The sequence below is a fragment of the Pollachius pollachius genome (genome assembly GCF_949987615.1).
Source record: "Pollachius pollachius genome assembly, chromosome: 13".
In the NCBI taxonomy this organism is placed as follows: domain Eukaryota; kingdom Metazoa; phylum Chordata; class Actinopteri; order Gadiformes; family Gadidae; genus Pollachius; species Pollachius pollachius.
This window is the reverse complement of record NC_136946.1, coordinates 8582379-8599878: the sequence shown is the minus strand read 5'-3', so window position 1 is coordinate 8599878 and position 17500 is coordinate 8582379. Positions and strand designations below refer to the sequence as shown.

Here is a 17500-nt window from a genome sequence, read left to right as displayed (position 1 = left end):
GTCGTCCGTGACGCGGTTTGGTCGGAAACACGTACTTCTTGAGGATGTCCTGCTTCTTCTGCTCCTCAGAGGTGGGCAGCCCCATGGACTTCTGTCGCTGGTCGTACATCATCTTCTCCACCATGCCGCGCGTCTCTCCGTCCAGGTCCGACAGCTGCGCGGTGGGCAACGCACACCACGCAGATACCATCAATAAAGGGCACAGGGTGGATTGTGTGGAGGGAGGGTACAGGATATGTGCAGGGGTCACGGATTAATATTCACGCCTCCTTATGGAGAGGTGGAAGCACTGACCTTTGAGTTCTCCGGGCAGACTTTCTTGGTGTTGATTTCGGGATCTGTGGTGACTATTTTGTTCCACCACTCCATTTTATTGATCTGGAAGAGGAGGGAGCAGGTTTAGTCAGGCTGTAGGCTGGGAAGATACCCTATGCTCCCTGGTTGAGAGCCAGACCTGTTGGACCATTGTAATTGCCAACAAACGTGAGCATGATTAACCCGTTTGATTACTAAAGGTTGATGATTTTTTTTTCCCCTGGTGAAAATAGTGTAAGCTAATTAATGGTACCATCCTGCAGGGGGCGCTATCAGTGTTTCCCATACATAGACCAATGTGTGGCATAGCGCCACAAATTGATTTCACTTCTTTTTTTCTTTTTTTGCGATTTTTAAATGTAAATATCGTTCCGTTCATTCATCTCCTCATAGCACACTTTCTCCCTGACATTCTCGTTCACACGCATACATGCCAGTGGTGCGCGGGTACACTCAACAGCTGATTCACCCGCTCCTCCTCTCAACGCGCCTGTCAAAGGAAACCCGAAGCAGCGGGATATTTGGCACAGAGAAGACGGTCGGTGACCGTTTTACCAAAGTTTAGCATGATATACTGTGCTCAAAAACACCTGCCTAAAATTATTAACCCAGAAAAGATAATGTTTGCCCTTATGAACTCAACGTTATTGATATTGAACATCCCACATGTCTAAGTCAGCATTGATAACGTTGGTAACGCAGCAAACGATGCGATTAATATGAAATAAAGTTATAGTTGAGATAGGCTACGGTATTAGACTGGGCACCCCCAGCCTCTGCCGGCGATTTGAATTCGCTCTGCAGCAGGGGCTGGAGCATGGACCTATTAAAGAAGGGCTGGAGACCAATACATTTCTTTCTGTTCCCGATCCGCTTTTACTGGAGCCAATCACCAAGCTGGCTTTTCCCCCTGGCGCACTATTGGCTGGTTCAACACAATGATGACAGGGAAGGGACTGTTGCGATCGCTGGTCTGATTGGTTGAGGGACTTATTATTTTTATATTATACTATTGATTTTGTTTTACCAAAACAAACGTTTTGGTTAAACACCCCCCCCTCTTTGTGCCCCCCCAGAGTAAATGGGAAAGGGGCATCAACAACATCCTTGTACGACTACAGGGTTTCCCCGGGGAAAAGCCATTTCCGACAGCATTTAGAAATGAGGCGCTGCGTACCTTCTCCAGGTGGATGGTGACCACCTTGCCGTCCTCTATGAGCCAGGAGCTCTCCTCCACCTTGACCTCGTGGCACAGCTCTCCCTCAAGCACGGGTGGCTGGCCCTTCAGCCCCACCTTGATGCTGCGCCGCTGGATGTCCACCACCACGTCCTTGCCCTTCATGCGGAACTTCACGTCAAAAGGCACCAGCAGCTGTGGAGGGTGGAGCACCGGTTTGAGGTTCAGATACTGTCCACTTCTGATTCAGCTACATTTATCTTTAATAAGGTTGAATGCAATTAAATCATTGATAAATTATTGAATGGATACCATTGGCAGCTATTGAATCCCTCACACACACACACACAACATCAAGCGACTTAAAAATAGTTTTTTGTTTTGTTTTGATAGGTAAGCTGAAGAATCATTATCTTCCACTGGTGCTACACTGGTGCTACACTGGGACCGGTTCCTGTCTTCTCCTTCATCAAAATGTTTCATGACTGGTGTCACCAGAGATAGGGCCTGTGCAGCGGTGGTGGTCTGCAGCATGTCCGTCTCCAGACCATTCCCAATCCCGCCTCGCGGAGCTGAACTTACGTCAACTTCCGACAGGCTCTGGGTCCACTTGTAGTTGGGCATGTCGGCTCCGTTCCCCGCGTTGGGCTTCAGCTTGTCCTTATCCTTTTCGTCATCCTCGGCATCCGAGTCCGCCTTGAGGGGAAGAGGGCGATGGTTATCAACCAGCCCAAAACTCCCCAGTTGTATATCTGGGCAGGGTCCAAAACTAACTTTTTCACTTACCAGCCAGGCTGGCTGGTAAGTGAAATTTTTTACCAGCCAGGCAGATATTTTACCAGCCAACCAAATAAAAATTGCTTTTAAGTGTTGTGAATTGCTATCAGTATTATTTAACATGTAAATTGGGTCTAATATGCGATTCTCAATCAATATTTTAATAGTATATGCACTAATACTAGTAGCAATGTATGTTAAAATATGAATCACTGTTTCTGATTTTAGCTCAACCAGACTGCAACAGCCCTATATAAACATGAATATCTGACCAGTGGTGGACAAAGTATTCAAAGACATGACTTAAGTGAAAGTTCTTTTTTTTTAATTCATGTAAAACCATAACCGTAACCCTAATATTCATTCTTCCGGATTCCACCTACGAAAAACACCGGTCACATACAAAGCGGGGAACATAGGGATGACCCCGTTAGATCGGTCTAGCACACAGTCTATACATTATTTTATCACAGGGAGTAAGTTGTAACGTTACGATGGATGGTTTCCATTTGATAACGAGCGAACGAAGCCATAATATTGATAACTCAGAACTATACGCTCAATATACAACAGTTAGGAACCAATCAGATCGCTTGATTTATGCCACCCGTTTTATATATATATATATATATATATATATATATATTTACGTAATTTACCGTTAAAATATTATTAATATATTCGGGCGCAAACAATCCCAGAATGCACTCGCCCGTGATGTGGGCGGGGCGTGATGTCATGCCCCGCCTTCCCGCAGGCCGCAGCGAGACGTACTTGGAGAACTCTGCTGGAAAGACACGTTACTCTGTCAGGAAACTAGCAGTTCTACTGGGCGCGCCAAACAACACCAATGGGTACGCTGAATGGTGGCATCACGCGCTTACGTGCCAAAAGATCGTCTCTGCTGAAAAGACACATTACTCTGTCAGGAAACTAGCAGATACCAGCGTCGTTCTCCTCCAGTAAGGAAAAATTAAATTTTCGCCGGTAAAAAAAATAATAACTCGCCAGAGTGGCGAGTGGTCTTAAAAATTTACCAGCCAGAGACAAAATCTACTCGTAATTGGCGAGTGGCGAGTGTTAGTTTTGGACCCTGTATCTGGGGTTGAGTCTGTTCATACCGAGCTTTTAGATCAGGACTCTTGCAATCTCCGGTCCAGAAGTCAGACGCACAGTCGTACACTCATAATGGCGATCAATCATTTATAATCGTGTCTTGACACTCCGGGACATACCAAAAATACCCATTAGCAATGAACAATAAATCCCCAACACAGAATCTCAGTATGTCTGGCATTATCTGGCAGGTTTGCAGGATCAACGTCGCCAACAAAACGAATGGCTACTCCTAAAGAGCAGGAGTTGTCTTTAGTACACTTAATTACATGTCGGGCCGGGCCAGTGAAATCTGATCCTAGATTTTGGCACAGGAGGTGCATATTGGGACCGCTTGTTGATGCCAGGTGGGGCTCCTGCAGTTCCTATCAAGTTACAAGAGCACTGCGGTGGCTGGGTCTTCAACACACTCACCCCCTTCTCCTTCTCCTCCTTCTGCTGCTCCTCTTTGTCTGACGGGCGGTCTGCGGCCACCGCCGGAGTCTCCTTCTTCTCGTCTCCCTGCTTTTTCTGCAATGCACCGTAGACACTTGCATGAATTAAACTGAACAGACATTATATCACCGTCATTCAGAAAGGTATGGTGGATACAATCAAAGTCTCAGACTCCAAAGTACTGTTGTTTATATAAGTGTAGTATGAGTCTAATCATGCTATGATTCCCAAACACCCTGAACTTGCGATATATATATTGTACTTATTCCTATTGCTGTAAATATAAAGTACATCTATGGTGCTTATTTATACTTTCATGCTTGTTTTTAACTCTAATTCTATATGTAACATGGTGCTTGCTGACGCAAGAAGGTCAATTTCCTGAGGGAACCTCCCTGAGGGATTAATAAAGTTCCTATATATCCATCTGTCTATACGTAATGATGGTGCTGTTGAAGATGTGCACAGTTGTGGTGTGGTTTTGCTTATTGAAACACGCCCTGAGGGCAGGAAAGAGTCCCCTTAAAGACTGTGGTGAAGCACACAGAGGGGAGGGGAGGACCATTCACCTGGTCGATCTCAGACTGCAGCTTCGCCGCCTCCTCCTCTGTCAGCTCCCTGATCTGGGGGCCGGCCTTGTTATCGTCATCCTTCTTCTTCTTCTTGCTGTTGGCCTCCTCGGCCAGCTTGGCGGCCCGGTCTGCCTTATCCTTCTTCTCTTTCTCCTGCCTGCTCTTGCGGTCTCTGTGGACCCTCAGCGCAAGCTGGCTGTGGCGGGCGACGGTCTCCTTCACGAGCTAGAAAGGGAAGTAAACATCAAGGTGACTGTTGGGGAAGAGAGAGTGGACAGGCGATAGGTAGCTAGGATGTAAGTTCACCGGATATTTGCACCTTAGTGGGCGGGGACTGACCTTTTCTGGGGCACCTGCTTCCCCACCGGTGAAGAAATCAGTTTTCCGTCGCAGGAAGCTGAAGAATGTGTTGACTAACTGTTGACGGAGCACAGTAAATCTGAGTTAATCTTTAGCATCCACCACGGGACTACAGCCGGATGTCGTATGATGAAATGAAAAGCGGTCTGGGCATGGCTCTAGGAGCAGAGCAGGTCCGAGATGCAGACACATGCCGGTGCACTCATTCAGTTTTACCACATACTTCGGGAATGTATAGAATTGTCTCTCAATAAAAAGTGTTTAATATACTTATTGACAGTCCCCAACGACCCCACCAGTATATCAATAGCATTATATATATATATTAAATCAGCACGATGACGTCGAGCATTGAATGAGCGGTCCAAAGGGAAGCTAATGGTTAGCTCTCTTGCTAGCTCTCTCGATGCTATAAGTGTTCAGAGCAACACACTTTTACCTCTTGAACCCCTCCCTCATGCTGCTGCGCCATGGCGAGTAGCATCCCGTCGAACCTCTCGTCCTCATCGTTCATAGTGAAAAATAAGGTAACGTTGTAATAACACGGGAATTATTGAAATGTCGAGCTAAATGTTGGTTGGCAACAACGTGAAGTCACACACACACTACACTCACACTTCCTGGAAACGAGGAACGCCTTAATTGTTTTGACCAATTGGTGTTCTTCATTCTGACAGACAACTAAATGAACGAATACAATGCATGTAAAAGGAACCATAAGGCAAGGCGGGACGCGGTGCAAAAACTACTAGAATCTTCTACAGTTATAATACTTTAATATTAACAGGATCATTAGGAGACTACTAAATGTCTTAAGATTCTAAATAATATAATAATGCTGATAATACTATTAATATATTGTCATATTTCTTAATAAAAAAAGAAATTTGAAATGTTCGATTACAAAAATCATATTGTTAATGGTAAATAAAAAAAATCATATGCATACATATATATCGAGACAAAGTGTATAATATGCAATTTGTGTGATGGATTGTCCATTATATATATAATAAGCATTTGAAATAGGTCATAATTAGCACACAAATACATGAATCATAGTTAATTATGATTATCAATCATTATTCTATTATTGAAATGGGACTAGAAAAAAGCGGGAAACATAGATGTTTCGTAATCCATGGAGATGGAGCCTCAACGGCATATAAAAGACATGTCAGTCCCCATGTGCTGACATCCTGTCCTACCCCGGTACAGCCTCATGCATGTGTAAACACGGGAAGTGTCATTCACCCTACCCCCTGCGGTAACCTTTCCCCTGTGACACCCCTTGTGTTGAAATGTATTTATGTTCTGGATCAGCTTCACACGACCGAGCACTCCAACTGCGAAACCGCCCGCCTGGGTCATCGATTCCCAGTTGGAACGCCTTAAACCCATTTCACGTAAGCCCGATGCTCCCTCTCTGTCTGTCTGTGCGTCGGTCGCTCTGTCTGTCCGTCTCCTCTGGTGGATAAGAGGTCACACAGGTCACACCTCCTACCTTAAACCAGTATGAGCTTCTGTGGGTCACACGCACACAGACACACACACACACACACGCGCACGCACGCACACACACACACGCACACACACACACAAACACCTCACTGCCAGGCGAGGAGATAAGAGAGGAGAGAAGATGGGGAGGAGGAGAAGAGCGACAGTCTGCCTGAGGAACTCTGAGGGTCACCCGCCGGGTGGGGTCCGGGGCGGCGGTCCAAACCCTCGTCTTCTTCAGAGCCGGCCGGCGGTGCCTGCACCAGCTGGCCACCGCCGGCCCCCTGGGGCTTGCGGAGGCACGGGTGGCCTTCGAAGTGACGGAGCAGGAGGAGCAGGAAGAGGAGGTGGAGGAGCTCCAGCAGGCGTACGGAGCATTGCCCTCGGAGAGGGGGTCTGTGGTTCTGAGGGCAGAGGGTTGAAGCCCACCCTGGCCCTCGTCTGTGAGCAAGAGTCGTGCACATGACTTCTGTGAAGTCTCCACCTCAAGGCAGGTGGAGTACGGCCTCCTCAAGGACACAGCGCTATTTAACTCAGGTGAAGTTATTGATACCAAACAGGCTGTTTGGTATCAATAAACAATCCACAACGTAAAGTGTTCCGAGTCTCTTCTAGGTTTATTATGAGTACGTCTTCTTCAAATACACGTCTAAATATTCACACAAGTACTTTCCCAATGTATGGATGGGATTGGATTTGGGTATTCGTTGGTGGTTCAAGACCTTGAACTGGCGGCCCAGAAGGCTCTCTGCAGGCGCTGGTGGGACTCCTGACCCTGTAAGATGCCGCCCGTTTGGACAGAGTCCTTCTAGCAGCCGTTGCCCTCCAAACCGTGAGCCAGGACTGTTTGTCAAGCTCATTATCAGCAAAGCAGAGCTATCTGTGTTTTGAGGCGAGACGCCGTTTGCTCGAGACCAACATTCAAAGATAAACCCCAACCCTCTCTTGAGAAGAAAAGACTTGCAGTATGCTTGAGTGTTTTGTATGTTGTCTGGACTTTTCTACTTACTATGTTTATTATGTGATGGTCGTTTCTATCTCTGTACACATCAACATGAGGCCAGTGTGGCTAGGTATGCCGGACGTTTTTGAAGGACTATAATCTTTATGGCGGTCTCTCTGGGAATATACCTTCCCCTGATCTGTCGCCCTCATGTGGTAGCATGATGAACAGAATCATTTTAAGTCATTATAAAAACATACATTTTTACCGGAGGAAGATCAAAGCTTTACTTAATAGGACATTAGAGATATTTTGCAGCTATGTGGATTCTTTTCTGCGCTTTTGTTACCACTTAAATTAACCTGATTAAAAGAAATGATAGGCCATGAAAAAGCAAAATAGTTTAAGTCAAAAACATTAGGTAAAAACGTATTGAAAAAACAACAAATGGAGTATGAAGCAATTTAATGACCTCAAATCACATAGTTTGATGAAATTGTAAAATATATACAGCATTTATCATTTGCATTTTTTTTGACACACCGGCAAACATCTACAAACCACAAACAACCAGACTTCTGTATCTGACTCTTTGGTTTCAACCTGAATAACCGGTTTCACAGACCTGCTAAATGTTTCAGTGGTTTCCTGGAAAGCAAACTGGCAAAGCACATAATATACCATTATTATATACATATCCTCTTCTAATATCTGAACACAAATAAATAGCTCAACATTCCCACTATTGATTTTGCTTATCAAATTCCTTAACAACAAAACATAGGAAGAGGCATTTACATGAGTCGAAGGAGCATACCAGTATATAGCAATTATTGCAAAAAACATCAACAGGGTCATCACAGTCTAGTGACATTGGCCTTTCCACTGCAAGGTATTTAAGCTCAACTACGCCACAGTCCATGTTCACTACAACCACACAAAACAGTGATAAGCAAGGGCGAATTCCAGCAATGTCAGCTGTCCAAATTCCCACTGGAACTTCAACGGGCTTGGACATAGCCTCGCAATACAAACTTTGTGCAAAACATAAAGATGTGGACTAACTGTGTCGCTTGATAGGTTAACCACAGAGCATGCATACGATGTACGAAGGTGTTCATTCTAATAACAGATGAGGATTCAATTTCAAAGATTGCATCTTTCCTTTAAAGAGAAATGCAAATTGTACTCCATGTAATGAAACCGCTGGTTATATGTTTGAGAACAAAATAACTTGGGATATTACGATGAAAATGAATGAAGAAAAGGTTCTTCCAACCAATTAAAAATTGTGATTGTAATGGAATATACTATCCAATCACAATGTTTTGCATTAAAGATAGTTTTCTTTTGTATCAAAAGAATCATTTCCTAGTTGTGTTATATTACAAAATTACGCACTAGGACTTCATATCATTTTTCAATTGATGTAGCAATCGGGATTCTCTTCTCTGCATTGATTCTCTTTAAATAAATGTCAATGAAGTCAGTCTCCATTGCCCAACGAGGCAGCACAAGAGTGATTGAGCCAATGGCCAACTGAAAAAAGCCCTTGCATTTGCAGTAATAGTGCATTGCCCATTCACAACGTGCCTGTTTGGAACAGACCACTGCCTGGCCTCAAGCATTGCCGCTTGCAGATTTTTCCCAGAACTGCTCATCCAAACCACTTCATACTGGGCACTGCCCTTCCTTGGGAACTGATACACCCGCCAAGTGCGAAGTCGTTTGATGAATGGTTGCTGAGTAAATCGAAGTAGAGACATACAGAGAATCCTTCCATTAAAGTTAGACTAGAGGATGTTACCAACCGGGTGTCAGAGGCGACATACTGGCTAGCATTCAAATCAAGCGCTTTACATCCCCCAGAAGAGGTTGTTCCGCAATAGATGGTAGGTGAAGCTATCGCAGCAGACTCGCTCTTCAGCTGACTTGTGCGGGTAGCAGGCGTACGGTTTACTCCACAATGGAGAACTAAAAGGAGAGCTTCGGAGATTACACTTCAAAGTCCGGAAGAAATTCTAAATCTTCAATTATACACATTCTTTAGGTATCACTGCTGTAAATAGGACCAAAAGCACATTGTGAACTATTCTCAGAGCTTCACAGAGCTTCATGTAAAAACCATGACCTTAGATAAGTTATTCCTGCTACCGGTCCATTCCAAAAGACCACCAAGGGTTCAAAGTGACTCAAATGTCTTTGGTTGGCCCGGCTCATTAAATACAACCTCAGCAACCAACCAAAGTCATGTTTTAATGAAAGCTAAAGTACATTTTCCCTCTCAAACAGACCATGGGGACAGTTACATTTTTTCGAATACAGAGGAGGGTCGCTGAGTGCTGGGTCACCAAGATTGGAGGGGAAACCACAGTGGTCTTTCCGCCGTCTTGGCAAGCCAGCTACCCTCCAGCCGCCCTCCATTGCGAGGCCAGCTCTCGTGTATGGGCGTTCAATCGCAGAATTCTTCCCACTGACCAACCGCTAGCCCGGAGTACCCGGACATCCTTCAACACCAGAGGTTCCACACAACTGACACACATACAAACAAAGCGTACGAAAACAGTACTTGCAGAGACGAGCATGCCTGGGATGGAAGGGGAGGGGTGTGGGGTGCTACTACTGTGCCAACGATGCCCATGGGGGATCCTGCGTTACGGGCATCTTCGTGTCTCGGCCCTGGGTGCCCAGGATCACGTCCTCACGGAGGTGCGATCGACTAAGACACCCGATGAAGACATGTTGTCTGAGTATGGAATAGAGCGACCTGTGGTGGGGAAGAGGGAGAAGGAAGAGCCAATGACCCACAGTGAAACCTATCCATGTATCCATGAGGTGGGTCTCTATTAGGCAGAAAGACAATTCAGCTCAGTGGCCCTATAAGGCTTGTACATCAGAATGCATCACAAAATGTGCTTTGAAAAACGCTGTGTCACTTGAAACACAACAATGTCTCCCTCGTAATGAAAAATAAATACACGATGAATGACCAAACAATGAATTACTACAAAGATAAATAAAAGTCAATAAATAAAGACAGAAAAATAAAACAGCCTGTTGAGATTATTGAATGACATAGACCAACTGTGACTCCTTAGATAATTAGGGGAAATGTTTAAATTTCAGTACAAAGTGCAAAGCACAAATAAATACCACACTGATTTGTTTTTACATTTGAAATCACTCGACAAACAAAGGAAACAAGTACAACACATTTCCCGACCATCTTACGTTTTATTGACAGGCTTTGTAAAAGCTAAACACAATCCAAACATGAATTCAAGGGTTTTATGATTTAATATCCCAAAAGATAGAAAGGGGAATAAAACAGTAGAAAAAGTCAATAGAGCGTTCCGGATGTTAACTGACTGACAGATGGTAAGCCTCCTCTACCGGGAATACGAAGGAGGGTGTGAGCCAAGAGAAGGACTCTGTAACCATTCTCAAAAACACAATCCTCACATTACACATGCAGCCTTTGTGTCCTTTCTACAGAAAGGAAAATAGACACAATGTCACTACACATCAGCTACAAGGTAAATGCTTCCTCATCCATGAAGGCAAGGGATTTCCAAAAAGGCACCAATAATGCATTGCTGCTCTGGCAGCCTTGTGCAAGTCTGATGCATCCGCTGCATTTGAGGGTCGCTATATTAAAAGATACACCTTAGTTAAACTTGCTGAAAAATACTTGTAGCTGTGGTGGATGTTGTAGCAGTTTGATTTACCGCATCCTCCAGTTACTATTAACCAATCCTAGGCTTGGGCGGTATCTAAGTTCTCAGACATTTCTACGGGGTGTATGGTGTATGACTGAATTTGTGTAACAATATTAATAACTTGTGTATGTTTGTGTACGTGTGTGCATTTGTGTAAGTACGTATGTGCGTGTGTGTACATGTGAATGTGAAAAAAACAACCTACCATCACTGTTGTTCCTCCTCATATTCCTGGCATACATGTCCGAATGTGTGACATCTGATATCTGGAAGTTGGGACTTGATTTGTAGTCATCTTGTAGGGATTACAAAAGAAAACAATAAGGTTGAGTTTTGTGTTACAGCAGATTTTTGCTAATTTCCCCAGTGATATTATTCACAATCAAAGCATCTTTATATTCATTTGTTAATTTGCAGCAAAGTGTAATATAAATGACTTACACCAGACCATATCTTTGGGTTCTGACTACAACTTTGTCGGTCATAAAAAGTGAAAATGGTTTAACTATGGGTGACCCTGTGCAGTGGGCATCTCCATGTCTCGGGCCCGGATGCCCAGGATATCGTTCTCACAGAGGTGCGAGCGACTCTAACTATCGACCAACCATGAGATATTAAGTGTCCCCCTCCCATCATAATAAGGCCTAAAACACGTCCATGCTTTACATGAAAATGTATCATATACCATAAGGAAGCTGCACTCTAAACCCGTTTCACAACATTTGGTTGAGACCCTAGAGACATATCCTCGAAAACTGAAAGACTGAGAGACTTGCTTGGTCATTTTGACATCCTTAAGAACAAAACCTCCCTTTTAAGCTTGCCTTTCTATTCATGCTGATGTATGACTTAAGAACCAACGACTCATTTGAGTGACATTAAGACCCCTAGGTGGTCTGTCTGGATCCCAGGGGCACAGAACAGCTGCTGCCGGGTGGGGGACCCCCTCCGAAAAGAGACGACCATCCCGGATGCCCCCAGATCCTGTCACAGCTTAAACCCCACCACACAAAAACACGCTGAAAACGTACTGTTGTTGCTGCAAGAGTCGCTGTTCCTCATGGTCTCGTTGCCGCTGTCCGACAGCGTCCTCTCGCTCACCGCGTAGTGCGGCCGCCCGCCCCTCTTGCTGCGGCGTGTGCTGATGCGGACGATGCCCCTCACCAGGCGGCCCTCCGCCTCCTGCTCGTCCATCTGGTGCTCCTCCGCCAGGGAGTTGATGAGCTGGTGGATCTCCGTCGACTTGCGCAGGAACAGCGAGTCGGTGGTGCAGCGGGCCAGCTCCTCGATCTGGTACTCCGTGTAGAGCGCCAGCAGCTTCTTGGTGATGAGGGCGTCCACGTTCTCGCCGCCGTACGCCACCTCCTTCTCCTTCTCCTTCTCCTCCTCCTCCTCCCAGTCGATGGAGTCGTACGACCGGCGGCTGGTCTTGTCCGGCGGCTTGGGCGGCTTGGGGCTGGAGGTCCGCGGGCGGACGTTGGAGGAAGGGGGCGCCTCCACCGCAATGTCCGGAGCGCCTCGCTGAAAGTCCACTTTGACCCCGTCGAGGTGGACGTCCTCCAGCCAGGCCGGCTCATCGCGGTACTCCTCCTCCTCCTCCTTCTCCTCCTCTTCCTCAGCGCGCTCCTTGTTCTCGGGTTGGGTCGGAGGGGCGGTCAAGCAAGGCGCACAGAGGGTGCGCTGGCAGACCCTGTACAGGCCGCAGGTCAGGACCCTGCACACCAGGCTCCGGCAGCGCCCGCAGGAACAAGCCCCGCCCCCGGGCTCGTCGGCGACGGTGATAAAGCCGACAGTTTCGGCCGCTTGCCCGTCGGAGTACTTCAGGTGGGCTTTATGGGGAAGGGTCGAGTCCTTTCTCCGGTTGTCCCTAGGGTGGTCTTTTGGCGGGTCAACGCTGCGCTCCTGGTAGTTATTGTTCTGGTTGCTCAGCAATGAAGGGTCGTGATCCTCTATGGAGCAGCGGGGCTCTGAGAAGTGCCTCCCGCTGCCATTGCTGCTGGTGGGCATGGTGTAGGTCTACGCCACACAAGGTCTGGCCAAGGAAGGGATTCATTGTTACACACCAGCAAGACGAATATAACTGCCCTTGTTTTGTTATATCATAACCCTTTACCGCGTAGGTTCAGAAATGAAACCAAGGCTGATTGATCAGACTGGTTCTCTCCGAGATATGAAGTCAGGAGAGTCAGTCCAGTAGTTTAGTTTTAGAAATGATGCAGGTTTGAGGTGCACACAACCTCCCACGACATAAATACACAATGGAAAATGCTACATCTGCCCGTTTTATAAGGACATGATTAAACAAGCATTTAGCAAGCGAGGTCCTTTGTTTAGACACACGGAACAGAAGGACGAATAAACACTGGGCTATGTTGTAAACCGTACGAGTTTTATTTGATATATAAGACTTAATAAAATATTGACGCCAATCATTAACACAAAACGTCAACGAATGCAGATGTATGGTTCGCCTCCATTTCAGAGAGGGCCACTCGTTACTCACGTAATATGTTCGTGGAAGGGCCAAAAGTTTGGCTTGGTGATCCAATGCACACTGCCCTCGAAAAGGTGCCAGTATATTGGATACATTAATAACTTTGAAGTTACGTCACGTATTTTAAAACTTCCCCTAAATCTACCTGATCGTCAAGGTGGACTGAAGCTCCGCCCACTGACGTCACTCCTAGTTCCGTGGTACGAGGGGGTGGGGAGTGGGTTGAGATTCGTTGACCCTTTACACTCAACTGGAGAACATTTGCAACCTTTGGCCAGCAAGTTTTAAGAAGACCTATTCTGCATTAAGCTGGTTGAATTCCCGATGATAGTCGACAAAGCCGAGTAGGGCGAACATAAATAAGGTATAAAATGCACCGATCCAGTTGACATTCCCAGTGTCCTTCAACCAAGTCAAACCAGCACTGCTCTTGGCATGGAAACTGAGGTGAACCACAACCGTTTGAACAGTAGATGTCGCCAAATCTGCAGTAAAGAAAAAACGCCACGAAGTCAATATTAAAATAATTTATTAGAGCAGAATAGCAAGATAACATTTTCTAAAGTTTCAATTACTTTTAAGTGGGACAGTCATTTATTCCTCCTAGGTGAAGTCATCTTTGGTTGTGTAAGTAGTTTGCCCTTTGAGAATAAAAGACAGTCTTCTGCAGCGGGGCCGAGTTGGTCGCCTGTGGCCGAGACACGACGCCGGTCACGCCATTTTTAAGTGGGTCTCTCAACCGCTGAATAGTGATGCCACCAAAGCGTATCGGGATCATCTGGACCTTGGTTGGCGCAAAAGCATTAGCCGTCCTCTTCCCATCAGTCAGGAAGCTTCGAGGGTGTGAGTTTCTGTCCTGACCTGCCCTTAAATACGACACGTCCGAGTTTGACGACTCGGTTCCCGGTGCAGACTTGCTGTAGGCCTTTACCAATTCTGGAAGGTGGTAGTTGTTGGACGACTTGAAATTCCGAAACGAGGGACGCCGTCTGACCATTCGGCCGGCGACCTTGGCACCCGCCCGCGTGGGCTTTTCGGGGCCGGCGCTCGCGGCGGCGGCAGACAGCTGAGGCGACGCGTTGACACCGGACCTGATGGGAGCCACCGCACGCGGACCAGAGTTGGCAGATGAAAGTGTGTTAGGAGTCACTGCAGTGGCGAAGCGATCCTTAGAAGGACTCAGAAGCAGCTCTCCAGCACGTGGTGTATCCATCAACCGCTTGGTAACAGCGGGTGCTCTTCTATCAACAGAGTCACGCACGGAGCCAGCAGATGAGCCCTTACTATTGCGGATAGCAGTCCCGCTAGCGATGGCGTCGGAGAGTGCGAAATCTCCCCCCTGCTTGTCTTGACGGCTCCTGCGATGAGCGCTCGGTGGGTTTGACCTCGGCGGGTTTGACCTTGGCGTCGGGGAAGCTGACAGCTGTAATGTTATGGGTTTTAGAACGATGGAGTTATGTTTGGACTCTGCGGACCTGGGGGTGGCGGCAACTGGGTAATTGCGTCTCTGTGAGAGTTCCTGTCGCGAGTCCCTGTTCACTCCCGCCTGGCTGCGGATGGACGGACTCCAGGGAGGGCTCGGAGCTATGGCGTCTTGTCTGAATTGATTCTGGGGGTAGCTGCTAAGCCTCGTTTCATCACGTCCCCACGGAGAAGGGCCAACATTTGGGGTGACTAAAAAAAGGCAAATGAAAAATAATTTTAACAAATAATACTGGGGAAATCTCTTAATGTCAAGTTGCTGTTTAAAACTGACCATGAGGGACCCATAAACTGTTGACATGCTCTGCTTGTAGGACGAAAACCAGGAAGGACCTAAAATATATTGGAAATAAAAGCACCCAAGGTCAAAAGAGCTGAAAAAAGGTGCACATGTAGTCATGGTTCAGACTACCATCAGACACTTACCCCAAATTAATTCCAAAAGACATTCCTGCTGGCCAATTCATCTACAGACCAAACAGCGCAGTACTTGTCAGCACCCCAACCAAAGAGAATACTCATATCAATATTGCTGTACATGGCCCACATGGTTGGAGATATTTATTGCCAGAAAGGCTAACTCCTCAGCCAATCACAGGTAATTAGCTGATTGCAAACAGCTGCTCATCATTGGGATGTCAGGGTGACTTTGCTACTGATCTGCATGTGGGTCTTATCACTGCAGGCTGCTTACAATCTTTTTGGAAAAATGATCTTATCTTTAAAAAATATACATGAGGAATCTGGAATCCAAAGTAAAGGATTTTTGAATAGACATTTAATTAGTATAATGTCATTTAAAGAAAGATTTATGTGCACATCACAGATCTTTTGTTTTTATTTATTTTTGTAACTCTTTATTTATAGTTTTTTGACATGTTTACACTAAATAAAAACTACACAAAGAACATAGTGTGGGGTAATACAGTCAAGCTTATATGCTTCCACATAACCACGTCAAATTACCTTTAATTGGCCACAGACTTTCACAGTGAAGCGGCGTCCAATTCTTCTGATATAAAGCAAGTCCATTTCTTAGATTTTCTGGGGAAGATTTCTCATTTAGATCTTAGAGAAAAAGTCGTCCTCTCCATTGTAAAAATCTCCTTGATTATATCCCTCCACTGTTGAAGGCTCAGGTTTGTACCAATTTCTTGTTATCACTTTTTTGCAGGCAATAAACAGATCTTATTTCCATTTTTATACTTTATTTGACTTTCCCAGGAGGGGATTAAGTAGGGACTCCTTGGTGGTTACAAGTAGTATTTAAATAGCTCCTGGCAGCATGTACGTCACTGGGACTTTGAATCTCTGCATCAAGCCTGACCTTGAGCTTCATCAGCTTTCAGAACGGACGCCCTTGGTCAAATTATTATTGGTCTTTCCTGTAAAACCCATGCATGATTTCAGCTGTGTGGCACAAAAATCGCAATGATAACCCCCCTACAGCTGCTCCAGCCCTGATGGGTAAGAAGGGGCTTTCAACCGGTCACCAGTGGTAAACAAAGGTTGGTAAACACACAAAACAGCTCCTGGGTATGGCATGTCTGTGGCAGTCTGACCTGCCAGCAACACAAACCATGTCATGTCACACCACACACACAAACTTACGTACACATACATACAAACATACATATATGCATACTTTCGGACATACATACATGCAAACATACATACATACATAAATACATACATACATGCATACACAACACACATACAAAAATAACATACATGCCTGCCTGCAGACAGACAGACAGACAGACAGACAGGTCGTGCCAACAGGCAGTGAGTAATGTCTGTCACAGACATCATTGGGTGTATTTGATCCCATCAAATAAACACCGTTTTTTTCTGTTTCTTTTTATTTTAAATTGGAGGGAGGTGACCTGTGCCATTTGGTGAGCATATGACTATAGCGGCTTTGATCCAATACACAATTTCCTGTCAGAGGAAATGGTTTGGAAGGCATGTTTTCTTTGCTTTTGAAATAACCGTTTCCTTCTCGCTAAATGAATAATATATCAAGCCTATCAAAACAAAGAATGTGCCCGTGTGACAATCCTCCACTGGCATCAGCAAAAACAATCTTGATGACACACACAACACACAAGTCATGCATGTGTATGGATCACTGTGTGTGTGTGTGTGTGTGTGTTTGTGTTATTGCGTGTGTGTGGATGTGTGTTGCTCCTGCTTGTGTGCACACATGTATGTTTGTGGGTGGGATTGTTTGCACGAGTCGTGCATATATGTGTGTATGCCATAGCTTGTGTATGCATGGGTGCGTGTGGATACATGCACATGTGTGTGTGTTTGTGTGTGTGTGTGTGTGTGTCTGTGAGTGTGTGCGTTCATGTGGGTGTGTGTGTGTGTGGGTGTGTGTGTGGGTATGTGTGCGTGTGTGTAAGGGAGTGAGAAAGGTAGAGATAGCGCACGTAGCGGAGGTTGGGCGTGCTGGAGCTGAAAAAGAGCTTAAGGGTGTCATCAATCAAACTAGGAATGAGATCTATTCATCAAAGCAAGTGACTCCTTTCTCCTCGTGGATACTCTCTCCTTCACTGTCCTCCTCCATTGCCTAACGAGTATACACTACTGGCTGTCCACACCGCC

General features: G+C 45.8%; 2 protein-coding genes across 2 annotated transcripts in view; both read right to left on the bottom strand.

The window, feature by feature from the left end:
• The window catches only part of nudc (nudC nuclear distribution protein), a 6564-nt gene extending 1202 nt beyond the window's left edge, over positions 1-5362 (bottom strand). Inside the window, exons 1-8 of the mRNA XM_079749161.1 lie at positions 5192-5362; positions 4732-4809; positions 4390-4617; positions 3800-3895; positions 2075-2188; positions 1493-1687; positions 295-378; positions 36-154 (exon numbers count right to left, since the gene is read on the bottom strand). Coding sequence (XP_079605287.1) covers positions 36-154; positions 295-378; positions 1493-1687; positions 2075-2188; positions 3800-3895; positions 4390-4617; positions 4732-4809; positions 5192-5266 — 989 coding nt within the window. The 5' untranslated portion in view covers positions 5267-5362. The remainder of the gene's footprint in view (positions 1-35; positions 155-294; positions 379-1492; positions 1688-2074; positions 2189-3799; positions 3896-4389; positions 4618-4731; positions 4810-5191) is intronic.
• A 2295-nt stretch (positions 5363-7657) lies between these two features.
• Positions 7658-13553, bottom strand: kdf1b (keratinocyte differentiation factor 1b). The gene is made up of 4 exons (XM_079748958.1): positions 13418-13553; positions 11946-12946; positions 11120-11209; positions 7658-9962 (listed from the first exon to the last, which is right to left on the bottom strand). The coding sequence occupies exons 2-4, from the start codon at positions 12919-12921 to the stop codon at positions 9889-9891; spliced, it is 1140 nt and encodes a 379-aa protein (XP_079605084.1). The 5' UTR covers positions 12922-12946; positions 13418-13553; the 3' UTR covers positions 7658-9888.
• Between the last annotated feature and the right edge of the window lie 3947 nt (positions 13554-17500).

Coding starts and splice junctions, on each gene's coding strand:
- kdf1b (XM_079748958.1), bottom strand. CDS start 12,921: ATGCCCACCAGCAGCAATGGCAGCGGGAGGCACTTCTCAGAGCCCCGC. Junction 11,210..11,945: donor CGACTCTTGCAGCAACAACA/GTACGTTTTCAG, acceptor AATCCCTACAAG/ATGACTACAAATCAAGTCCC. Junction 9,963..11,119: donor GAGGAGGAACAACAGTGATG/GTAGGTTGTTTT, acceptor TCCCCACCACAG/GTCGCTCTATTCCATACTCA.